At 51.0% G+C, this 23,210-nt stretch overlaps 1 protein-coding gene across 4 annotated transcripts in view; it reads left to right on the top strand.

Moving 5' to 3' along the window:
• The window catches only part of LOC109903344 (oxysterol-binding protein-related protein 3), a 44,176-nt gene that overhangs the window by 8,719 nt on the left and 12,247 nt on the right, over positions 1-23,210 (top strand). For all 4 annotated transcript variants that reach the window (XM_031788962.1, XM_020499980.2, XM_020499982.2 and 1 more), the window contains exon 2: positions 8,561-8,753. In XM_031788962.1, coding sequence (XP_031644822.1) covers positions 8,688-8,753 — 66 coding nt within the window. In that variant the 5' untranslated portion in view covers positions 8,561-8,687. The remainder of the gene's footprint in view (positions 1-8,560; positions 8,754-23,210) is intronic.

Below are 23,210 nucleotides of genomic sequence, written 5' to 3'. Positions count from 1 at the left end.
TTGATCTCGTTGGCTGGCCCTCTCTTCATACTTGTCGACAAACTCACTGGCTCCAGGTCATCTACAAGTCTCTGCTAGGTAAAGCCCCGCCTTATCTCAGCTCACTGGTCACCATAGCAGCACCCACTTGTAGCATGCACTCCAGCAGGTATATCTCACTGGTCACCCCCAAAGCCAATTATTCCTTTGGCCACCTCTCCTTCCAGTTCTCTGCTGCCAATGACTGGAACAAACTGCAAAAATCTCTGAAGCTGGAGACTCTTACCTCCCTCACTAGCTTTAAGCACCAGCTGTCAGAGCAGCTCACAGATCACTGCACCTGTACATAGCTCATCTGTAAATAGCCCATCCAATCTACCTTATCCCCATACTGTATTTAATTATTTTATCTTGCTCCTTTGCACCCAAGTATCTCAACTTGCACATTCATCTTCTGCACATCCTACCATTCCAGTGTTTAATTGCTATATTGTAATTACTTTGCCACCATGGCCTATTTAAAATAGATAAATAAAATACATTTAAAAAATAACTGTTGGAGAGTTCTGCCATACTAAAGGGTATCCATGCAGTGTTAGCGTAATAATCTGTTGCCACGACTGCTGTAGCTGAGGTGTAGTGTAGTCTGATATCTAGGCTCAGTGGTTGGTTACCTCCCAAATGGCAACCTAATCCATATAAGTGTACTGTATTTGACTAGAGCCTCATGGGCACTGGCCAAAAGTAGTGCAATAAATGGGAATTAGGGTGCCACTTGGGGGTGCAATTCCACAGTAATGGGATTGAGATTTGACTTTAATGTGATTTCAAAGTTGAACAATTTACCAAAACTAATTTAGTGGAAGAACTGTGAAGATGTAAACTTTGGCAACGGGATCATGGTAAAATCTCCCTCTGATATTTAACTGTGACATGGCACCTTGAGATTTGAACTACAGTAAGTGAAGTGGATTTACACCCGATAATGGCATTACATTGTGGGTCCTTGATTTGTACTACACAGAAATGCATAATTATGGATATTTGTCATTCTCTTCATCTTTGGACAGTACAATAGAGTAGAGTAGGGTAGAGTACCATATACTGTACAATACAATTGTATAGTATACAATATACTATTCTAGACTGTGCTTTACTCACTGTACTGTGCTCTCCAAACTTGTGAAACACGTCTATTATAGGTTCAGATTTGTTCCAGTCCATCTCATAACATCAAGGCCAGGGTGGACTGACCAAAAATCAACGTACATGGACATCTGGTGTCTATCAGTGCTCAGTGGTAAATGGGAAGAAAGAGTGTCAGTAAGAGCTGGGAGAGATGGTATGAACGGGACAGCGAGGCAGAGCGAGGGAGGGGTTCTAATCACTTTATAATTCAAAGAAATGTTGATATCAGTAAAATCACTAACTAATTGGTAGGTCTACCATTTACTTGTTAGTTCTGTGAACTTTAATTACAGTGCCTTGCAAAAGTATTCATCCCCCTTGGTTTTTCCTGTTTTGTTACATTACAACCTGTAGTTTAAATAGATTTTTATTTGGGTTTCATGTATAATGGACATACACAAAATAGTCCAAATTGGTGCAGCGAAATGAAAAACAATTGCTTGTTTAAAAAATACATATATATATATGCAATCACCACTTTTCCATTTAAAAATATATGTATGTATGTATATACATGCATACGTGTATATATGTGTGTGTATGTACCTGTTCTGAAAGGCTCCAGAGTCTGCAACACCACTAAGCAAGGGGCACCACCAAGCAAGCGACACCATGAAGACCAAGGAGCTCTCCAAACAGGTCAGGGACAAAGTTGTGGCGGTACAGATCAGGGTTGGGTTCTAAAAAAATATCAAAACATTGAACATCCCACATAGCACCATTTTAAATCCATTATAAAAAAATAAAGAATATGGCACCACAACAAACCTGCCAAGAGAGGGCTGCCCACCAAAAACTCACGGACCAGGCAAGGAGGGCATTAATCAGAGAGGCAACAAAGAGACCAGAGAGAACCCTGAAGGAGCTTCAAAGCTCCACAGTGGAGATTAGTGTGTCCATAGGACCACTTTAAGCTGTACACTCCACAGAGCTGGGCTTTATGGAAGAGTGGCCAGAAAAAAAGCCATTGCTTAAAGAAGAAAATAAGCAAACACGTTTGGTGTTTGCCAAAAGGCACGTGGGAGACTCCCCAAACATATGGAAGAAGGTACTCTGGTCAAATGTAGGTTTTTGGCCATCAAGGAAAACACTATGTCTGGTGAAAACCCAACACCTCTCATCACCCCGAGAAATCATCCCCACAGTGAAGCATGGTGGTGGCAGCATCATGCTGTGGGGATGGTTTTCATCGGCAGGGACTTTGAAACTGGTCAGAATTGAAGGAGCTGGAGCAGTTTTTCCTTGAATGGGCAAGAGTCCTAAGCTTATAGAGATCTGCCAAGCTTATAGACACCCCAAGTGACTTGCAGCTGTAATTGCTGCAAAAAGTGTCTCTACAAAGTATTGACTTTTGGGGGGGGGGGGGGGGGGAGAGTGAATATTTATGCACGCTCAAGTATTATTCCTGGTTTGTTTCACACCAAAAAAAACATTTTGCATCTTCAAAGTAGGCATGTTGTGTAAATCAAACGATACAACCCCCCCCCCCCCCCCCCCCCCCATTAAAATCTATTTTCATTCCAGGTTGTAAGGCAACAAAATAGGAAAAATGCTAAGAGGGGTGATTACTTTCGCAAGCCACTGTATCCTCCCTCCATGAGGGAGCAGAATGAATATGAAAATATATTAAAGATAATATTGCACAAGGAAATATTTCTTACATTTACAGAAGGTAAACCATTTCTATAAAATGTCAATGTTATAGTCTTGGTGTAGTACTGATACCTTTTTTTAAGACTTTTTCTGCTAGATGTTTTCTAAGATCCCCATTCCATCTGTTTTATCCTGAAATCAAAGCCTTTACTTCTGCCTAAAATGGAAAATGTTTGAAAAATGTATCCTTGCCTTCGTTTCCCCATAATATAGACTCTTACAGTAGCTTTCATTTGACACCCAATTAGACATGCTCCTATGAACTTCCCATGTTGGTGATCATGGGTCCGTTTCCATGGAAATACTCAGTGGTTGGAGTGTTGTGTCCCAGCGAACATTCCTTCCTGCTGATGACTCATGTCCTGGGCATGGCTCTGACTCTTGAGAGAGGCCTATGGGGAACCAGACAGTGTGTACACACACACTAACAGACAAGCCACCACACACACACACAAACAATAGAGCCTTTGGTTGAAATAGACAGCATGTTGGAAAAACACAGACTCATGCATTCTATCCATAAGGCACTGTGTACATTTCCACAGTATACAGTCTCTCTTACAAACTGCAATTCACCCAAAGCATTTCCATGTTTAGGGAGTGGGTCTATAACACACACACCAGGTTTGGGCATGCCCCAGCCTGGATGGAGAAGAGAGGAATGTGTGGCAGTGAGAATGTGGCCAGATTTGTTCACTTCTTATTAACCATTGACATGCTGTGTACATGTTTCTCATACTGTACCTCACTAAGAATGTTGATCTGAACACTTCAGAAGTGTTCATACCCCTTGACATATTCCACATTTTGTCTTACAGCGTGAATTCAAAATGGATTAAAAAAATAAAAAATCTTACCCATTTAGACACTACCCCATAATGACACTGAAAACATGTTTTTAAAAATAAATTATCAAATTGTATTTGTCACATACACATGGTTAGCAGATGTTACTACCTTACACTTGTGTGTGTATAAGGGGATAAAGAATATGTACATAAAGATATATGAATGAGTGATGGAAGGGCATAGACAAGATGGTATCGAGTACAGTATATACATATGAGATGAGTAATGTAGGATATGTAAACAAAGTGGCATAGTTTAAAGTGGCTAGTGATGCATGTATTACATAAAGATGCAGTAGATAGCATACAGTATATACATATGAGATGAGTAATGTATGTAAACATTATATTAAGTGGCATTGTTTAAAGTGGCTAGTGATACATTTTTACATCAATTTCCATTATTAAAGTGGCTGGAGTTGAGTCAGTGTGTTGGCAGCAGCCACTCAATGTTAGTGTTGGCTGTTTAACAGTCTGATGGCCTTGAGATAGAAGCCGTTTTTCAGTCTCTCGGTAGTCATAAAAAAGTCATAAAATTTAGCTAATCTATTTCAAATGAAATACAGAAATATGAATTTACATAAGTATTCATAACCCTGAGTCAATACATGTTACAATCACCTTTGGCAGTGATTACGGCTTTGAGTCTTTTTGGGTAAGTCTCTTAAGAGCTTTCCACACCTCGATTGTACAATTCTTCAAGCTTTGTCAAGTTGGTTGTTGATCATTGCTAGACAGCCTTTTTCAAGTCTTGCCACAGTCTTAATATAAGTCAACTGTAGCTAGGCCACTCAGGAACATTCAATGTCGTCTTGGTAAGCAACTCCATTATATATTTGGCCTTGTGTTTTATCTTATTGCCCTGCTGAAAGGTGAATTTGGGATATTAGTATTCTGTACAGGCTTCATCCATTTAGGTTTGTATTGTGGAGTAACTCCAATGTTTATCCATCCTCAGTTCTCTCCTATCACAGCCATTAAACTAGCTGTTTTAAAGTCACCATTGGCCTCATGGTGAAATCCCTGAGCAGTTTCCTTCCTCTCCAGAGTTAGGAAAGACACCTGTATCGTTGTAGTGACTGGGTGTATTGATACACCATCCAAAGTGTAATTAATAACTTTATAATGCTCAAAGGGACATTCAGTGTCAGCTGCTTTTTTTTTACCCCTCTACCAATAGGAGCCCTTTGAGGCATTGGAAAACCTCCCTGGTCTTTGTGGTTGAATCTGTGTTTAAAATTCACTGCTCAACTGAGGGACCTTATGTATGTGTGGGATACAGAGATGAGGGAGTTATAAAGAAAATGTTACCATTATTGTTGCACACAGTGAGTCCATACAACTTATGTGACTTGCTAAGCAAATATATACTCCTCAACGTATTTAGGCCATAACAAAAGGGTTGAACACTTTTTAAAATTTAATTTGTAAAAATGTTAAACATGAATTTATTTTTGACATTTATGGGGTATTGTGTGTAGGCCACTTACACACACAATCTCAATTTAATTCAAGCTGTAACACAACATGTGGAAAGAGTGACTTCAGAAGGTTTTCACCCACCCTGGTTTGCTGCAAAACCAGCCTTGAAAAATGCAGGATATTTATTACTGTACATCACAACAAAACATGATGCAATGTGAAAACAAGTGTTTCTTATTTTAATTTTACTAGGCAAGTCAGTGAAGAACAAATTCTTATTTACAATGACTGCCTAGGAACAGTGGGTTAACTGCCTTGTTCAGGGGCAAATTTTTACCTTGTCGGCTCAGGGACTCGATCTAGCAACCTTTTTGTTTCTGGCCCAATGCTCTAACCACTAGGCTACCTGCCGCCCCATTGTTATTAAACAGGTTCAGGCAGTCCCTCTCCATTTTGGTTTTCTTCTGTTTGGTGCAGTGCATTACGACCCAGGTGTTTGCAGTGCTGTAATCGAAGCCAAGGTGATGTCTACATAGGTTTTGGCCTGGTGCCTTGGTCTAGAATGTGGATGTTGAATTCGCATCGCTCTACTACTATGTGCTGCTAGCAACTAACGTTTCCTGTCTCCAAATTCACAGAATGTGGACATTTTATTCATCACAATACTGTTTATGCTACGAGCAACTGCAATTCAGCAGAATTCCGTGTCTCTACCAGTGTTTGTGATTATTAGCGTGTGTAGCTACGGGTTAATCTCGTCCTCTGCTGAGATTTGAAGACTGGGACTGATTGTATAACCCTGACTCACTTGTGGACTCTGCTGATCAGTAGCTGTGACTTTGACTGGCCTTGGAGTCAATCACGGATTACAAAAAGAAAACCAGCCCCGTCGCAGACCAGGATGTCTTGCTCCCAGACAGACTAAATCACTTTTTTGCTCGCTATGAGGACAATACAGTGCCACTGACACGGCCCACTACCAAAACCTGCGGACTCTCCTTCACTGCAGCCGACGTGAGTAAAACATTTAAACGTGTTAAACATTGCAAGGCTGCATCCCCAGCCGCGTCCTCAGAGCATGCGCAGACCAGCTGGCTGGTGTGTTACGGACATATTCAATCAATCCTTATCCCAGTCTGCTGTTCCCACATGCTTCAAGAGGGCCACCATTGTTCCTGTTCCCAAGAAAGCTAAGGTAACTGAGCTAAACGACTACCGCCTCGTAGCACTCACTTCCGTCATAATGCTTTGAGAGATGAGTCAAGGACCATATCACCTCCACCCTACCTGACACTCTAGACCCACTCCAATTTGCTTACCGCCCCAATAGGTCCACAGACGACGCAATTGCAACCACACTGCACACTGCCCTAACCCATCTGGACAAGAGGAATACCTATGTGAGAATGCTGTTCATCGACTACAGCTCAGCATTTAACACCATAGTACCCTCCAAACTCGTCATCAAGCTCGAGACCCTGGGTCTCGACCCTGCCCTGTGCAATTGGGTACTGGACTTCCTGACGGGCCGCCCCCAGGTGGTGAGTGTAAGTAACATCTCCACCCCGCTGATCGTCAACACTGGGGCCCCACAAGGGTGCGTTCTGAGCCCTCTTCTGTACTCCCTGTTCACCCACGACTGCGTGGCCATGCACGCCGCCAACTCAATCATCAAGTTTGCGGATGACACTACAGTGGTAGGCTTGATTACCAACAACGACGAGACTGCCTACAGGGAGGAGGTGAGGCCCCTCGGAATGTGGTGTCAGGAAAATAACCTCCCACTCAACGTCAACAAAACAAAGTAGATGATTGTGGACTTCAGGAAACAGCAGAGGGAGTACCCCCCCCCCCTATCCACATTGACGGGACAGTAGTGGAGAGGGTGGTAAGTTTTAAGTTCCTCGGCGTACACATCACGGACAAACTGAATTGGCCCACCCACACAGACAGCGTTGTGAAGAAAGTGCAGCAGCGCCTCTTCAACCTCAGGAGGCTGAAGAAAGCACTCACAAACATCTACAGATGCACAATCGAGAGCATCCTGACGGGCTGTGTCACCGCCTGGTACGGCAACTGCTCCACCCACAACCGCAAGGCTCTCCAGAGGGTAGTGAGGTCTGCACAATGCATCACATGGGGCAAACTACCTGCCATCCAGGACACCTACACCACCCGATGTCACAGGAAGGCCATAAAGATCATCAAGGACAACAACGAGAGACTGGAAAAACAGCTTCTATCTCAAGGCCATCAGACTGTTAAACAGCCACCAGTAACATTGAGTGGCTGCTGCCGACATACTGACTCAACTCCAGCCATTTTAATAATGGAAATTGATGTAAAAAATGTATCACTGGCCACTTTAAACAATGCCACTTAATATAATGTTGACATACCCTACATTACTCATCGTATATGTATATACTGTACTCTATCATCTACTACATCTTTATGTAATACATGTATCACTAGCCACTTTAAACTATGCTACTTTGTTTACATACCCTACATTACTCATCTCATATGTATATACTGTACTCGATGCCATCTACTGCATCTTGCCTATGCCGTTCTGTACCATCACTCATTCATATATCTTTATGTACATATGCTTTATCCCTTTACACTTTTTAAATTTGTTAAAATTTTATAAAAAAAAATGTTTACCCCCTTTTCTCCCCAATTTTGTGGTATCCAAAATTGTTAGTAACTACTATCTTGTCTCATCGCTACAACTCCCGTACGGGCTCGGGAGAGACGAAGGTCGAAAGCCATGCGTCCTCCGATACACAACCCAACCAAGCCGCACTGCTTCTTAACACAGCGTGCATCCAACCCGGAAGCCAGCCGCACCAATGTGTTGGAGTAAACACCATGCACCTGGCGACCTGGTTAGCGTGCACTGCGCCTGGCCTGCCACAGGAGTCGCTCGTGCGCGATGAGACAAGGATTTCCCTACCGGCCAAACCCTCCCTAACCCGGACAACGCTGGGTCAGTTATGCGTCGCCCCACGGACTTCCCGGTCGCGGCCGGCTGCGACAGAGCCTGGGCGTGAACCCAGAGTCTCTGGTGGCACAGCTAGCACTACACGTGTGTGTGTGTGTGTGTGTGTGTAAGGTAGTAGTTGTGGAATTCTTAGGTTAGATTACTCGTTGGTTATTACTGCATTGTCGGAACTAGAAGCACAAGCATTTCGCTACACTTGCATTAACATCTGCTAACCATGTGTATGTGACAAATAAAATTTGATTTGCCTAACCTAAAAGTGCACCTAGTTTTGAGGACGTAGGATAGTTTGTCTGTTCTCTCAGAGAAGTCGCATCTCATTGTTCTGCTGCTTCACTAAAGCAACCCTACAGTGGTATGTGGCTTTAATTTCTCTCAGCTCACCTGTTTGTCTCAACATGCTGGAAATGAAGTAATAATCTTCTGTTATTCACTGCGTCTCTCTCTTCCTATTCAACAGTGGTTATTCATGATGACGCCCTCTTGAGGTCGGTGTGTTAGGTGATGTTCCTGTTGACCCCATTGTGACCTTGGTGGTTTCCGCTGGGACTAGACAATCGTAAGCAGAACTGTCAAGTCACAGAAAGATGACATCAACATCCCCCTCCCACAGCGACAGCAGCAGCGGCTCGTCCAAACATGGCAGCCATCAGGTGTGTGTGTGCGTGTCTCTGTGTGCGTGTCTCTGTGTGTGTGTGCGTGTCTCTGTGTGTGTGTGCGTGTCTCTGTGTGTGTGTGCGTGTCTCTGTGTGTGTGTGCGTGTCTCTGTGTGCGTGTCTCTGTGTGTGTGTGTGCGTGTCTCTGTGTGTGTGTGCGTGTCTCTGTGTGTGTGTGCGTGTCTCTGTGTGTGTGCATGTCTCTGTGTGTGTGCATGTCTCTGTGTGTGCGCGTCTCTGTGTGTGTGCGCGTCTCTGTGTGTGTGTGTGTGCGCGTCTCTGTGTGTGTGTGCGTGTCTCTGTGTGTGTGTGTGTGTGTGCGTGTCTCTGTGTGTGTGTGCGTGTCTCTGCGTGTCTCTGCGTGCGTGTGTGTGCGTGTGTGTGCGTGTGTGTGCGTGTCTCTGTGTGTGTGTGTGCGTGTCTCTGTGTGTGTGTGCGTGCGTGTCTCTGTGTGCGTGTCTCTGTGTGTGTGTGTGTGTGCGTGTCTCTGTGTGTGTGTGCGTGTCTCTGTGTGTGTGTGCGCGTCTCTGTGTGTGTGTGCGCGTCTCTGTGTGTGTGTGTGCGCGTCTCTGTGTGTGTGTGCGTGTCTCTGTGTGTGTGTGCGTGTCTCTGTGTGTGTGTGCGTGTCTCTGTGTGTGTGTGCGTGTGTGCATGTGTGTGCGTGTGTGTGCGTGTGTGTGTGCGTGTGTGCGTGTCTCTGTGTGTGTGTGCGTGTCTCTGTGTGTGTGTGCGTGTCTCTGTGTGTGTGTGCGTGTCTCTGTGTGTGTGTGTGCGTGTCTCTGTGTGTGTGTGCGTGTCTCTGTGTGTGTGTGTGTGTGTGTGCGTGTCTCTGTGTGTGTGTGTGCGCGTGTCTCTGTGTCTCTGTGTCTCTGTGTGTGCGTGTCTCTGTGTGTTTGTGTGCGTGTCTCTGTGTGTGTGCGTGTCTCTGTGTGTGTGCGTGTCTCTGTGTGTGTGCGTGTCTCTGTGTGTGTGTGCGTGTCTCTGTGTGTGTGTGCCTGTCTCTGTGTGTGTGTGCGTGTCTCTGTGTGCGTGTCTCTGTGTGTGTGTGTGTGTGTGTGTGTGTGTGTGTGCGTGTGTGTGTGTGCGTGTCTGTGTGTGTGTGTGCGTGTCTCTGTGTGTGTGTGTGCGTGTCTCTGTGTGCGTGTGTGCGTGTCTCTGTGTGCGTGTGTACGTGTCTCTGTGTGCGTGTCTCTGTGTGCGTGTCTCTGTGTGCGTGTCTCTGTGTGTGTGTGTGTGCGTATCTCTGTGTGTGTGTGCGTGTCTCTGTGTGTGTGTGCGTGTCTCTGTGTGTGCGTGCGTGTCTCTGTGTGTGCGTGCGTGTCTCTGTGTGTGCGTGCGTGTCTCTGTGTGTGTGCGTGCGTGTCTCTGTGTGTGTGCGTGCGTGTCTCTGTGTGTGTGCGTGCGTGTCTCTGTGTGTGTGCGTGCGTGTCTCTGTGTGTGTGTGTGCGTGTCTCTGTGTGTGTGTGTGCGTGTCTCTGTGTGTGTGTGTGCGTGTCTCTGTGTGTGTGTGTGCGTGTCTCTGTGTGTGTGCGTGCGTGTCTCTGTGTGTGTGCGTGCGTGTCTCTGTGTGTGCGCGTGCGTGTCTCTGTGTGTGTGTGCGTGTCTCTGTGTGCGTGTCTCTGTGTGCGTGTCTCTGTGTGCGTGTCTCTGTGTGCGTGTCTCTGTGTGCGTGTCTCTGTGTGCGTGTCTCTGTGTGCGTGTCTCTGTGTGCGTGTCTCTGTGTGTGGTGTGCGTGTCTCTGTGTGCGTGTCTCTGTGTGTGCGTGTCTCTGTGTGTGCGTGTCTCTGTGCGTGTCCTGTGTGTGTGTGCGTGTGTCTGTGTGTGTGTGCGTGATCTGTGTGTGTGTGCGTGTCTCTGTGCGTGTCTCTGTGTGTGTGTGTGTGTCGTGTCTCTGTGTGTGTGTGTGTGCGTGTCTCTGTGTGTGTGTGCGTGTCTCTGTGTGTGTGTGCGTGTCTCTGTGTGTGTGTGTGTGCGTGTCTCTGTGTGTGTGTGCGTGTCTCTGTGTGTGTGTGTGTGCGTGTCTCTGTGTGTGTGTGGTGCGTGTCTCTTGTGTGGTGCGTGTCTCTGTGTGTGTGTGCGTGTCTCTGTGTGTGTGTGTGTGTCTCTGTGTGTGTGTGTGTGCGTGTCTCTGTGTGTGTGTTGTGCGTGTCTCTCTGTGTGTGTGTGTGTGTGCGTGTCTCTGTGTGTGTGGCTGTGTGCGTGTCTCTGTGTGTGCGTGTCTCTGTGGTGTGTGCGTGTCTCTGTGTTGTGTCTGCGTGTCTCTGTGTGTGTGTCTGCGTGTCTCTGTGTGTGTGTGCGTGTCTCTGTGTGTGTGTGTGTGCGTGTCTCTGTGTGTGTGCGTGCGTGTCTCTGTGTGTGTCTCTGTGTGTGTGCGTGCGTGTCTCTGTGTGTGTGTGCGTGTCTCTGTGGTGTGTGCGTGTCTCTGTGTGTGTGTGTGCGTGTCTCTGTGTGTGTGTGCGTGTCTCTTGTGTGTGTGTGCGTGTCTCTGTGTGTGTGTGGCGTGTCTCTGTGTGTGTGTGCGTGTCTCTGTGTGTGTGCGTGCGTGTCTCTGTGTGTGTCTCTGTGTGTGTGCGTGCGTGTCTCTGTGTGTGTGTGCGTGTCTCTGTGTGTGTGTGCGTGTCTCTGTGTGTGTGTGTGTGCGTGTCTCTGTGTATGTGTGCGTGTCTCTGTGTATGTGTGCGTGTCTCTGTGTATGTGTGCGTGTCTCTGTGTATGTGTGCGTGTCTCTGTGTGTGTGTGCGTGTCTCTGTGTGCGTGTCTCTGTGTGCGTGTCTCTGTGTGTGTGTGTGTCTCTGTGTGTGTGTGTGCGTGTCTCTGTATGTGTGCGTGTCTCTGTGTATGTGTGCGTGTCTCTGTGTGCGTGTCTCTGTGTGCGTGTCTCTGTGTGCGTGTCTCTGTGTGCGTGTCTCTGTGTGCGTGTCTGTGTTGCGTGTCTCTGTGTGTGTGTGCGTGTCTCTGTGTGTGTGCGTGTCTCTGTGTGTGTGCGTGCGTGTCTCTGTGTGTGCGTGCGTGTCCTGTGTTGTGTGCGTGTCTCTGTGTGTGTGTGCGTGTCTCTGTGTGTGTGCGTGTCTCTGTTGTGTGTGTGCGTGTCTCTGTTGTGTGTGTGCGTGTCTCTGTGTGTGTGTGCGTGTCTCTGTGTGTGTGCGTGTCTCTGTGTGTGTGCTGTCTCTGTGTGTGTGTGCGTGTCTCTGTGTGCGTGTCTGTGTGCGTGTCTCTGTGTGTGTGCGTGCGTGTCTCTGTGTGTGTGCGTGTCTCTGTGTGTGCGTGCGTGTCTCTGTGTGTGTGTGCGTGTCTTGTGTGTGTGTGCGTGTCTCTGTGTGTGTGCGTGGTCTCTGTTTGTGTGTGTGCGTGTCTCTGTTTGTGTGTGGCGTGTCTCTGTGTGTGTGTGGTGCGTGTCTCTGTGTGTGTGTGCGTGTCTCTGTGTGTGTGTGCGTGTCTCTGTGTGTGTGTGCGTGTCTCTGTGTGTGTCTCTGTGGTGTGTCTCTGTGTGCGTGTCTCTGTGTGTGTGTCTCTGTGTGCGTGTCTCTGTGTGTGTGTCTCTGTGTGCGTGTCTCTGTGTGGCGGTCTCTGTGTGCGTGTCTCTGTGTGCGTGTCTCTGTGTGCGTGTCTGTGCGTGCGTGTCTCTGTGTGTGTGTGCGTGCCTCTGTGTGTGTGCGTGCGTGTCTCTGTTTGTGTGCGTGCGTGTCTCTGTGTGTGTGTGCGTGTCTCTGTGCGTGTCTCTGTGTGCGTGTCTCTGTGTCTCTGTGTGTGTGTGTGTCTCTGTGTGCGTGTGTGCGTGTCTCTGTGTGTGTGTGTGCGCGTCTCTGTGTATGTGTGCGCGTCTCTGTGTATGTGTGCGTGTCTCTGTGTGCGTGTCTCTGTGTGCGTGTCTCTGTGTGCGTGTCTCTGTGTGCGTGTCTCTGTGTGCGTGTCTCTGTGTGCGTGTCTCTGTGTGCGTGTCTGTGTGCGTGTCTCTGTGTGCGTGCGTGTCTCTGTGTGTGTGCGTGTCTCTGTGTGTGTGCGTGCGTGTCTCTGTGTGTGTGTGCGTGTCTTTGTGTGTGTGCGTGTCTCTGTTTGTGTGTGTGCGTGTCTCTGTTTGGTGTGTGTGCGTGTCTCTGTGTGTGTTGTGCGTGTCTCTGTGTGTGTGCGTGTCTCTGTGTGTGTGTGCGTGTCTCTGTGTGTGTGTGCGTGTCTCTGTGTGCGTGGTCTCTGTGTGCGTGTCTTGTGCGTGTCTCTGTGTGTGTGCGTGCGTGTCTCTGTGTGTGTGCGTGTCTCTGTGTGTGTGCGTGCGTGTCTCTGTGTGTGTGTGCGTGTCTCTGTGTGTGTGTGCGTGTCTCTGTGTGTGTGCGTGTCTCTGTTTGTGTGTGTGCGTGTCTCTGTTTGTGTGTGTGCGTGTCTCTGTGTGTGTGTGCGTGTCTCTGTGTGTGTGCGTGTCTCTGTGTGTGTGTGTGTCTCTGTGTGTGTCTCTGTGTGTGTCTCTGTGTGTGTCTCTGTGTGCGTGTCTCTGTGTGTGTGTCTCTGTGTGCGTGTCTCTGTGTGCGTGTCTCTGTGTGCGTGTCTCTGTGTGCGTGTCTCTCGTGCGTGTCTCTGTGTGTGTGCGTGCGTGCTCTGTGGTGTGTGCGTGCGTGTCTCTGTTTGTGTGTGTGCGTGTCTCTGTGTGTGTGTGCGTGTCTCTGTGCGTGTCTCTGTGTGCGTGTCTCTGTGTGCGTGTGCGTGTCTCTGTGCGTGTGCGTTGTCTCTGTGCGTGTTGCGTGTCTCTGTGTGCGTGTCTCTGTGTGCGTGTCTCTGTGTGCGTGTCTCTGTGTGCGTGTCTCTGTGTGCGTGTCTCTGTGTGCGTGTCTCTGTGTGCGCGTGCGTGTCTCTGTGTGTGTGCGTGCGTGTCTCTGTGTGTGTGCGTGCGTGTCTTGTGTGTGTGTGTGTGTGCGTGTCTCTGTTTGTGTGTGTGCGTGTCTCTGTGTCTCTGTGCGTGTCTCTGTGTGCGTGTCTCTGTGTGCGTTGCGTGTCTCTGTGTGTGTGCGTGTCTCTGTGTGCGTGTCTCGTGTGTGTGTGTGCGTGTCTCTGGTGTGTGTGTGTGCGTGTCTCTGTGTGTGTGTGTGTGCGTGTCTCTGTGTGTGCGTGTCTCTGTGTGTGCGTGTCTCTGTGTGTGCGTGTCTCTGTGTGTGCGTGTCTCTGTGTGTGCGTGTCTCTGTGTGTGTCTCTGTGCGTGTGTGCGCGTGTCTCTTGTGTGTGCGCGTCTCTGTGTGTGCGCGTCTCTGTGTGTGATTGTGTGTGTGTCTCTGTGTGTGATTGTGTGTGTGTCTCTGTGCGTGATTGTGTGTGTGTCTCTGTGCGTGCCTGTGTGTGTGTCTCTGTGCGTGCCTGTGTGTGTGTCTCTGTGCGTGCCTGTGTGTGTGTCTCTGTGCGTGCCTGTGTGTGTGTCTCTGTGCGTGCCTGTGTGTGTGTCTCTGTGCGTGCCTGTGTGTGTGTGTGTCTCTGTGCGTGTGTGTCTCTGTGCGTGTCTCTGTGCGTGTCTCTCGTGTGTGTGTGCGCGTGTCTCTGTGTGTGCGCGTCTCTGTGTGTGTGTGTCTCTGTGTGTGTGTGTGCGTGTCTCTGCGTGTGCGTGTCTCTGCGTGTGCGTGTCTCTGCGTGTCTCTGCGTGTCTCTGCGTGTGCGTGTCTCTGCGTGTGCGTGTCTCTGCGTGTGCGTGTCTCTGCGTGTGCGTGTCTCTGCGTGTGCGTGTCTCTGCGTGTGCGTGTCTCTGCGTGTGCGTGTCTCTGCGTGTGCGTGTCTCTGTGTGTGTGTGTGTGCGTGTCTCTGTGTGTGTGTGTGGTGTGTGCGTGTCCTCTCTCTGTGTGTGTGTGTGCGTGTCTCTCTCTGTGTGTGTGTGTGCGTGTCTCTCTCTGTGTGTGTGTGTGCGTGTCTCTCTCTGTGTGTGTGTGTGTGCGTCTCTCTCTCTGTGTGTGTGCGCGTCTCTCTCTGTGTGTGTGCGCGTCTCTCTCTGTGTGTGTGCGCGTCTCTCTCTGTGTGTGTGTGCGTGTCTCTCTCTGTGTGTGTGTGCGTGTCTCTCTCTGTGTGTGTGTGCGTGTCTCTCTCTGTGTGTGTGTGCGTGTCTCTCTCTGTGTGTGTGCGTGTCTCTCTCTGTGTGTGTGTGCGTGTCTCTCTCTCTGTGTGTGTGTGCGTGTCTCTCTCCTGTGTGTGCGTGTCTCTCTCTGTGTGTGTGTGTGCGTGCGTGTCTCTCTCTGTGTGCGTGTGCGTGCGTGTCTCTCTCTGTGTGCGTGCGTGTCTCTCTCTGTGTGCGTGCGTGTCTCTCTTGTGTGCGTGCGTGTCTCTCTCTGTGTGCGTGTCTCTCTGTGTGTGTGTGCGTGTCTCTCTGTGTGTGTGTGCGTGTCTCTCTCTGTGTGCGTGTCTCTCTCTGTGTGCGTGTCTCTGTGTGCGTGTCTCTCTCTGTGTGTGGTGTGTGCGTGCGTGTCTCTCTGTGTGTGTGTGTGTGCGTGCGTGTCTCTCTGTGTGTGTGTGCGTGCGTGTCTCTCTGTGTGTGTGCGTGCGTGTCCTCTCTCTGTGTGTGTGTGTGCGTGTCTCTCTCTGTGTGTGTGTGTGCGTGTCTCTCTCTGTGTGTGTGTGTGCGTGTCTCTCTCTGTGTGTGTGTGTGCGTGTCTCTCTCTGTGTGTGTGTTGTGCGTGTCTCTCTCTCTGTGTGTGTGTGTGTGTGTGTGTGCGTGTCTCTCTCTGTGTGTGTGTGTGTGTGTGTGCGTGTCTCTCTCTCTGTGTGTGTGTGTGTGCGTGTCTCTCTCTGTGTGGTGTGTGCGTGTGTCTCTCTGTGTGTGTGTGCGTGTGTCTCTCTGTGTGCGTGTCTCTCTGTGTGCGTGTCTCTCTGTGTGTGTGTGTGTGTGTGTGTGCGTGTCTCTCTCTGTGTGTGTGTGTGTGCGTGTCTCTCTCTGTGTGTGCGTGTCTCTCTCTGTGTGTGTGTGTGTGCGTGTCTCTCTCTGTGTGTGTGTGTGTGCGTGTCTCTCTCTGTGTGTGTGTGTGCGTGTCTCTCTCTGTGTGTGTGTGTGTCTCTCTCTGTGTGTGTGTGCGTGTCTCTCTCTGTGTGCGTGTCTCTTCTCTGTGTGCGTGTCTCTCTCTGTGTGCGTGTCCTCTCTCTGTGTGTGTGTCTCTCTCTGTGTGTGTGTGTGCGTGTCTCTCTCTGTGTGTGTGTGTGTGCGTGTCTCTCTCTGTGTGTGTGTGTGTGCGTGTCTCTCTCTGTGTGTGTGTGTGTGTCTCTCTCTGTGTGCGTGTGCGTGTCTCTATCTGTGTGCGCGTCTCTCTCTGTGTGCGCGTCTCTCTCTGTGGTGCGTGTCTCTCTCTGTGTGCGTGTCTCTCTCTGTGTGCGTGTCTCTCTCTGTGTGTGTGTGTGTGTGTGTGCGTGTCTCTCTGTGTGTGTGTGTGTGCGTGTCTCTCTCTGTGTGTGTGTGCGTGCGTGTCTCTCTCTGTGTGTGTGCGTGCGTGTCTCTCTCGTGTGTGTGTGTGTGTGTGTGCGTCTCTCTCTCTCTGTGGGTGGTCTCTCTCTCTCTGTGTGTGTGGCGTGTCTCTCTCTGTGTGTGTGCGTGTCTCTCTCTGTGTGCGTGTGCGTGTCTCTCTCTGTGTGCGTGTCTCTCTCTGTGTGCGTGTCTCTCTCTGTGTGTGTGCGTGCGCGTCTCTCTCTGTGTGTGTGCGTGCGCGTCTCTCTCTGTGTGTGTGCGTGCGTGCGTGTCTCTCTGTGTGTGTGTGTGCGTGCGTCTCTCTCTCTGTGTGTGTGTCTCTCTCTGTGTGTGTGTGCGTGCGTGTCTCTGTGTGTGTGCGTGCGTGTCTCTGTGTGTGTGCGTGCGTGTCTCTGTGTGTGTGTGCGTGCGTGTCTCTCTGTGTGTGTGTGTGTGTGTGTGTGTGTGCGTGCGTGTCTCTCTGTGTGTGTGCGTGTCTCTGTGTGTGTGCGTGTCTCGTATGTGTGCGTGTGTGCGTGTGTGTGCGTGTCTCTGTGTGCGTGTCTCTGTGTGTGTGTGCGTGTCTCTGTCTGTGTGTGCGCGTGTCTCTGTCTGTGTGTCTCTGTGTGTGTGTCTGTGTGTCTCTGTGTGTGTGTGTGCGTGTCTCTGTGTGTGTGTGTGTGTGTGTGTGCGTGTCTCTGTGTGCGTGTCTCTGTGTGCGTGTCTCTGTGTGCGTGTCTCTGTCTGTGTGTGTGCGTGTCTCTGTCTGTGTGTGCGTGTGTCTCTGTCTGTGTGTCTCTGTGTGTGTGTGCGTGTCTCTGTGTGTGTGTGTGTGTGTGTGTGTGCGTGTCTCTGTGTGTGTGTGTGTGTGCGTGTCTCTGTGTGTGTGCGTGTCTCTGTGTGTGTGCGTGTCTCTGTGTGTGTGCGTGTCTCTGTGTGTGTGCGTGTCTCTGTGTGTGTGTGTGTCTCTGTGTGTGTGTGCGTGTCTCTGTGTGTGTGTGTGCGTGTCTCTGTGTGTGTGTGTGCGTGTCTCTGTGTGTGTGTGCGTGTCTCTGTGTGTGTGTGCATGTCTCTGTGTGTGTGTGTGTGTGTGTCTCGTGTGTGTGTGTCTCTGTGTGTGTGCGTGTCTGTGTGTGCGTGTCTCTGTGTGTGTGTGCATGTCTCTGTGTGTGTGTGCGTGTCTCTGTGTGCGTGTCTCTGTGTGTGTGTGTCTCTGTGTGTGCGTGTCTGTTTGTGTGCGTGTCTCTGTGCGTGTCCCTGTGTGTGCGTGTCTCTGTGTGTGTCTGTGTGTGTGTCTGTGTGTGTGTGCGTGTCTGTGTGTGTGTGCGTGTCTCTGTGCGTGTCTCTGTGTGTGCGTGTCTCTGTGTGTGTGTGTCTCTGTGTGTGTGTGCGTGTCTCTGTGTGTGTGTGTGCGTGTCTCTGTGTGTGTGTGTGTGTCTCTGTGTGTGTGTGTGTGCGTGTCTCTGTGTGTGTGTGTGGTGCGTGTCTCTGTGTGTGTGTGTGGCGTGTCTCTGTGTGTGTGTGTGCGTGTCTCTGTGTGTGTGTGTGCGTGTCTCTGTGTGTGTGTGTGCGTGTCTCTGTGTGTGTGTGTGCGTGTCTCTGTGTGTGCGTGTCTGTGTGCGTGTCTCTGTGCGTGTCCCTGTGTGTGTGTGCGTGTCTCTGTGTGTGTGCGTGTGTCTGTGCGTGTGTCTGTGTGTGTGTGCGTGTCTCTGTGTGTGTGTGCGTGTCTCTGTGTGTGCGTGTCTGTGTGCGTGTCTCTGTGCGTGTCCCTGTGTGTGTGTGCGTGTCTCTGTGTGTGTGCGTGTGTCTGTGCGTGTGTCTCTGTGTGTGTGCGTGTCTGTGTGTGCGTGTCTCTGTGTGTGTGTGCGTGTCTCTGTGTGTGTGCGTGTGTGTCTCTGTGTGTGCGTGTCTGTGTGCGTGTCTCTGTGCGTGTCCCTGTGTGTGTGTGCGTGTCTCTGTGTGTGTGCGTGTGTGTGTGCGTGTGTCTGTGCGTGTGTCTGTGTGTGTGTGCGTGTCTGTGTGTGTGTGCGTGTCTCTGTGCGTGTCTCTGTGTGTGTGTGTGTGGTGCCGTGTCTCTGTGTGTGTGTGCGTGTCTCTGTGTGTGTGTGCGTGTCTCTGTGTGTGTGCGTGTCTCTGTGTGTGTGTGCGTGTCTCTGTGTGTGTGTGCGTGTCTTCTGTGTGTGTGCGTGTCTCTGTGTGTGTGTGCGTGTCTTTCCTGTGTGTGTGTGCGTGTCTCTGTGTGTGTGTGTGCGTGTCTCTGTGTGTGTGTGCGTGTCTCTGTGTGTGTGTGTGTGTGTGTGCGTGTCTCTGTGTGTGTGCGTGTCTCTGTGTGTGTGCGTGTCTCTGTGTGTGTGTGTGTGTCTCTGTGTGTGTGTGCGTGTCTCTGTGTGTGTGTGCGTGTCTCTGTGTGTGTGCGTGTCTCTGTGTGTGTGTGCGTGTGCGTGTCTCTGTGTGTGCGTGCGTGTCTCTGTGTGTGTCTCTGTGTGTGTGCGTGCGTGGTCTCTGTGTGTGTGCGTGTCTCTGTGTGTGTGTGGCGTGTCTCTGTGTGTGTGGTGCGTGTCTCTGTGTGTGTGTGTGCGTGTCTCTGTGTGTGTGTGTGCGTGTCTCTGTGGTGTGTGTTGCGTGTCTCTGTGGTGTGCGTGTCTCTGTGTGTGCGTGTCTCTGTGTGTGCGTGTCTCTGTGTATGTGTGCGTGTCTCTGTGTATGTGTGCGTGTGCGTGTCTCTGTGTGTGTGTGCGTGTCTCTGTGTGTGTGTGTGTGCGTGTCTCTGTGTGCGTGTCTCTGTGTGCGTGTCTCTCTGTGTGTGTGTGTGTGCGTGTCTCTGTGTATGTGTATGTGTCCTCTGTGTATGTGTGCGTGTCTCTGTGTGCGTGTGCGTGTCTCTGTGTGCGTGTCTCTGTGTGCGTGTCTCTGTGTGCGTGTCTCTGTGTGCGTGTCTCTGTGCGCGTCTCTGTGTGCGTGTCTCTGTGTGCGTGTCTCTGTGTGCGTGTCTCTGTGTGCGTGTCTCTGTGTGCGTGTCTCTGTGTGCGTGTCTATGTGTGTGCGTGCGTGTCTATGTGTGTGCGTGCGTGTCTCTGTGTGTGTGTGCGTGTCTCTGTGTGTGTGTGTGTGTCTCTGTGTGTGTGTGTGCCTCTGTGTGTGTGTGTGTGCGTGTCTCTGGTGTGTGTGTGTGCGTGTCTCTGTGTGGTGCGTGTCTCTGTGTGTGCGTGTCTCTGTGTGTGCGTGTCTCTGTGCGTTTCTCTGTGCGTTTCTCTGTGCGTGTCTCTGTGCGTGTTTGCGCGTGTTTCTGTGTGTGCGCGTCTCTGTGTGTGTGTGTGTGCGCGTCTCTGTGTGTGTGTGTGCGCGTCTCTGTGTGTGTGTGCGCGTCTCTGTGTGTCTCTGTGTGTGATTGTGTGTGTGTCTCTGTGCGTGCCTGTGTGTGTGTCTCTGTGCGTGCCTGTGTGTGTGTCTCTGTGCGTGCCTGTGTGTGTGTCTCTGTGCGTGCCTGTGTGTGTGTCTCTGTGCGTGCCTGTGTGTGTGTCTCTGTGCGTGCCTGTGTGTGTGTCTCTGTGCGTGCCTGTGTGCGTGTCTCTGTGTGTGCGTTTCTCTGTGCGTGTCTCTGTGCGTGTCTCTGTGCGTGTCTCTGTGCGTGTCTCTTGTGCGTGTCTCTCGTGTGTGTGTGTGCGCGTGTCTCTGTGTGTGCGCGTCTCTGTGTGTGTGTGTGCGTGTCTCTGTGCGTGTCTCTCGTGTGTGTGTGCGCGTGTCTCTGTGTGTGCGCGTCTCTGTGTGTGTGTGTGTGCGCGTCTCTGTGTGTGTGTGTGCGTGTCTCTGCGTGTGCGTGTCTCTTGCGTGTGCGTGTCTCTGCGTGTGCGTGTCTCTGCGTGTGCTGTCTCTGCGTGTGCGTGTCTCTCTGCGTGTGCGTGTCTCTGCGTGTGCGTGTCTCTGCGTGTGCGTGTCTCTGCGTGTGCGTGTCTCTGTGTGTGTGCGTGTCTCTGTGTGTGTGTGTGTGCGTGTCTCTCTCTCTCTGTGTGTGTGTGTGCGTGTCTCTCTCTGTGTGTGTGTGTGTGCGTCTCTCTCTGTGTGGTGTGTGTGTGCGTGTCCTCTGTGTGTGTGTGTGTGTGTGCGTGTCTCTCTCTGTGTGTGTGTGTGTGTGCGTCTCTCGTCTGTGTGTGTGTGTGCGTCTCTCTCTGTGTGTGTGTGTGTGCGTGTCTCTCTGTGTGTGTGTGTGTGTGCGTGTCTCTCTCTGTGTGTGTGTGTGTGCCTCTCTCTTCTGTGTGTGTGTGTGTGTGTGCGTCTCTCTGTGTGTTGTGTGTGCGTCTCTCTCTGTGTGTGTGTGCGTGTCTCTCTGTGTGTGTGTGTGCGTGTCTCTCTCTGTGTGTGTGTGTGCGTGTCTCTCTCTGTGTGTGTGCGTGTCTCTCTGTGTGTGTGTGTGCGTGTCTCTCTCGTGTGTGTGTGTGTGCGTGCGTGTCTCTCTCTGTGTGTGTGTGCGTGCGTGTCTCTCTCTGTGTGCGCGTGCGTGTCTCTGCTCTGTGTGCGTGTCTCTCTCTGTGTGTGTGTGCGTGTCTCTCTCTGTGTGTGTGTGCGTGTCTCTCCTCTGTGTGTGTGCGTGCGTGTACTCTCTCTGTGTGTGTGCGTGCGTGTCTCTCTCTGTGTGCGTGTGCGTGTCTCTCTCTGTGTGCGTGTCTCTCTGTGCGTGCGTGTCTCTCTGTGTGTGTGTGCGTGCGTGTCTCTCTCTGTGTGTGTGCGTGCGTGTCTCTCTCTGTGTGTGTGCGTGCGTGTCTCTCTCTGTGTGTGCGTGCGTGCTCTCTCTGTGTGTGGTGTTGTGTGTGTGTGTGTGCGTGTCTCTCTCTGTGTGGTGTGTGTGTGTGCGTGTCTCTCTCCTGTGTGTTGTGCGTGTCTCCTCTCTGGTGTGTGTGCGTGTCTCTCTCTGTGTGTGTGCGTGTCTCTCTGTGTGTGTGTGTGTGTGTGTGTGGCGTGTCCTCTCTCTGTGTGTGTGTGTGTGCGTGTCTCTCTCTGTGTGTGTGTGTGTGCGTGTCTCTCTCTGTGTGTGTGTGTGTGTGCGTGTCTCTCTCTGTGTGTGTGTGTGTGTGCGTGGTCTCTCTCTGTGTGTGTTGTGTGTGCGTGTCTCTCTCTGTGTGTGTGTGTGTGCGTGTCTCTCTCTGTGTGTGTGTGTCTCTCTCTGTGTGTGTGTGTGTGCGTGTCTCTCTGTGTGTGTGTGTGTGTGTGCGTGTCTCTCTCTGTGTGTGTGCGTGCGTGTCTCTCTCTGTGTGCGTGTGCGTGTCTCTCTCTGTGTGCGTGTCTCTCTCTGTGTGTGTGTGTGTGTGTGTGTGTGTGCGTGTCTCTCTCTGTGTGTGTGTGTGTGTGTGCGTGTCTCTCTCTGTGTGTGTGCGTGTCTCTCTCTGTGTGTGTGTGTGTGTGCGTGTCTCTCTCTGTGTGTGTGTCTCTCTCTGTGTGCGTGTCTCTCTCTGTGTGTGTGCGTGCGTGTCTCTCTCTGTGTGCGTGTGCGTGTCTCTCTCTGTGTGCGTGTGCGTGTCTCTCTCTGTGTGTGTGTGCGTGTCTCTCTCTGTGTGTGTGCGTGCGTGTCTCTCTCTGTGTGTGCGTGCGTGTCTCTCTCTGTGTGTGTGCGTGCGTGTCTCTCTCTGTGTGCGTGTGCGTGTCTCTCTCTGTGTGCGTGTCTCTCTGTGTGCGTGTCTCTCTCTGTGTGTGTGTGCGTGCGTGTCTCTCTCTGTGTGTGTGCGTGCGTGTCTCTCTCTGTGTGTGTGCGTGCGTGTCTCTCTCTGTGTGCGTGTGCGTGTCTCTCTCGTGTGTGCGTGCGTGTCTCTCGTGTGTGTGTGTGCGTGCGTCTCTCTCTCTCTATGTGTGTGTGCGTGTCTCTGTGTGTGTGTGTGCGTGTCTCTCTCTGTGTGTGTGCGTGTCTCTCTCTGTGTGCGTGTGCGTGTCTCTCTCTGTGTGCGTGTCTCTCTCTGTGTGTGTGTGTGTGCGTGCGTGTCTCTCTCTGTGTGTGTGCGTGCGCGTCTCTCTCTGTGTGTGTGCGTGTGTGTGCGTGCGTGCGTGTCTCTCTGTGTGTGTGTGTGCGTGCGTCTCTCTGTGTGTGTGTCTCTCTCTGTGTGTGTGTGCGTGCGTGTCTCTGTGTGTGTGCGTGCGTGTCTCTGTGTGTGTGCGTGGCTTGTCTCTGTGTTGGTGGTGCCGTGCGTGGGCCTCTCTTGTGTGTGTGTGTGTGGGGGTGTGCGTGCGTGTCTCTCTGTGTGTGTGTTGTGTGTGCGTGCGTGTCTCTCGTGTGTGCGTGCGTGTCTCTCGTGTGTGTGTGTGTGTGTGCGTGCGTCTCGTGTGTGCGTCTCTCTCTCTGTGTGTGTGTGTGTCTCTCTCTGTGTGTGTGCGTGTCTCTCTCTGTGTGTGTGCGTGTCTCTCTCTGTGTGTGTGCGTGTCTCTCTCTGTTGTGTGCGTGTCTCTCTCTGTGTGTGTGCGTGTCTCTCTCTGTGTGTGTGCGTGTCTCTCTCTGTGTGTGTGCGTGTCTCTCTCTGTGTGTGCGTGTCTCTCTCTCTGTGTGTGTGCGTGTCTCTCTCTGTGTGTGTGCGTGTCTCTCTCTGTGTGTGTGCGTGTCTTCTCTGTGTGTGTGCGTGTCTCCTCTCTGTGTGTGTGCGTGTCTCTCTCTCTGTGTGTGTGCGTGTCTCTCTCTGTGTGTGTGCGGGTCTCTCTCTGTGTGTGTGCGTGTCTCTCTCTGTTGTGTGCGTGTCTCTCTCTGTGTGGTGTGCGTGTCTCCTCTCTGTGGGTGTGCGTGTCTCTCTCTGTGTGTGTGCGTGTCTCTCTCTCTGTGTGTGCGTGTCTCTCTCTGTGTGTGCGTGTCTCTCTCTGTGGTGTGTGTGTGTGCGTGTCTCTCTCTGTGGTGTGTTGTGCGTGTTCTCGCTCTGTGTGTGTGTGCGTGTCTCTCTCTGTGTGTGTGTGCGTGTCTCTCTGTGTGTGGTGTGCGTGGCGTGGTCTCTCTGTGTGTGTGTGCGTGCGTGTCTCTCTGTGTGTGGTGTGCGTGCGTGTCTCTCTCTGTGTGTGTGGCGTGCGTGTCTCTGCTCTGTGTGGTGTGCGTGCGT

The sequence above is a fragment of the Oncorhynchus kisutch genome, linkage group LG14 (assembly GCF_002021735.2).
Source record: "Oncorhynchus kisutch isolate 150728-3 linkage group LG14, Okis_V2, whole genome shotgun sequence".
NCBI classification, from domain to species: domain Eukaryota; kingdom Metazoa; phylum Chordata; class Actinopteri; order Salmoniformes; family Salmonidae; genus Oncorhynchus; species Oncorhynchus kisutch.
This window is presented reverse-complemented; position numbering and strand designations above follow the sequence as displayed.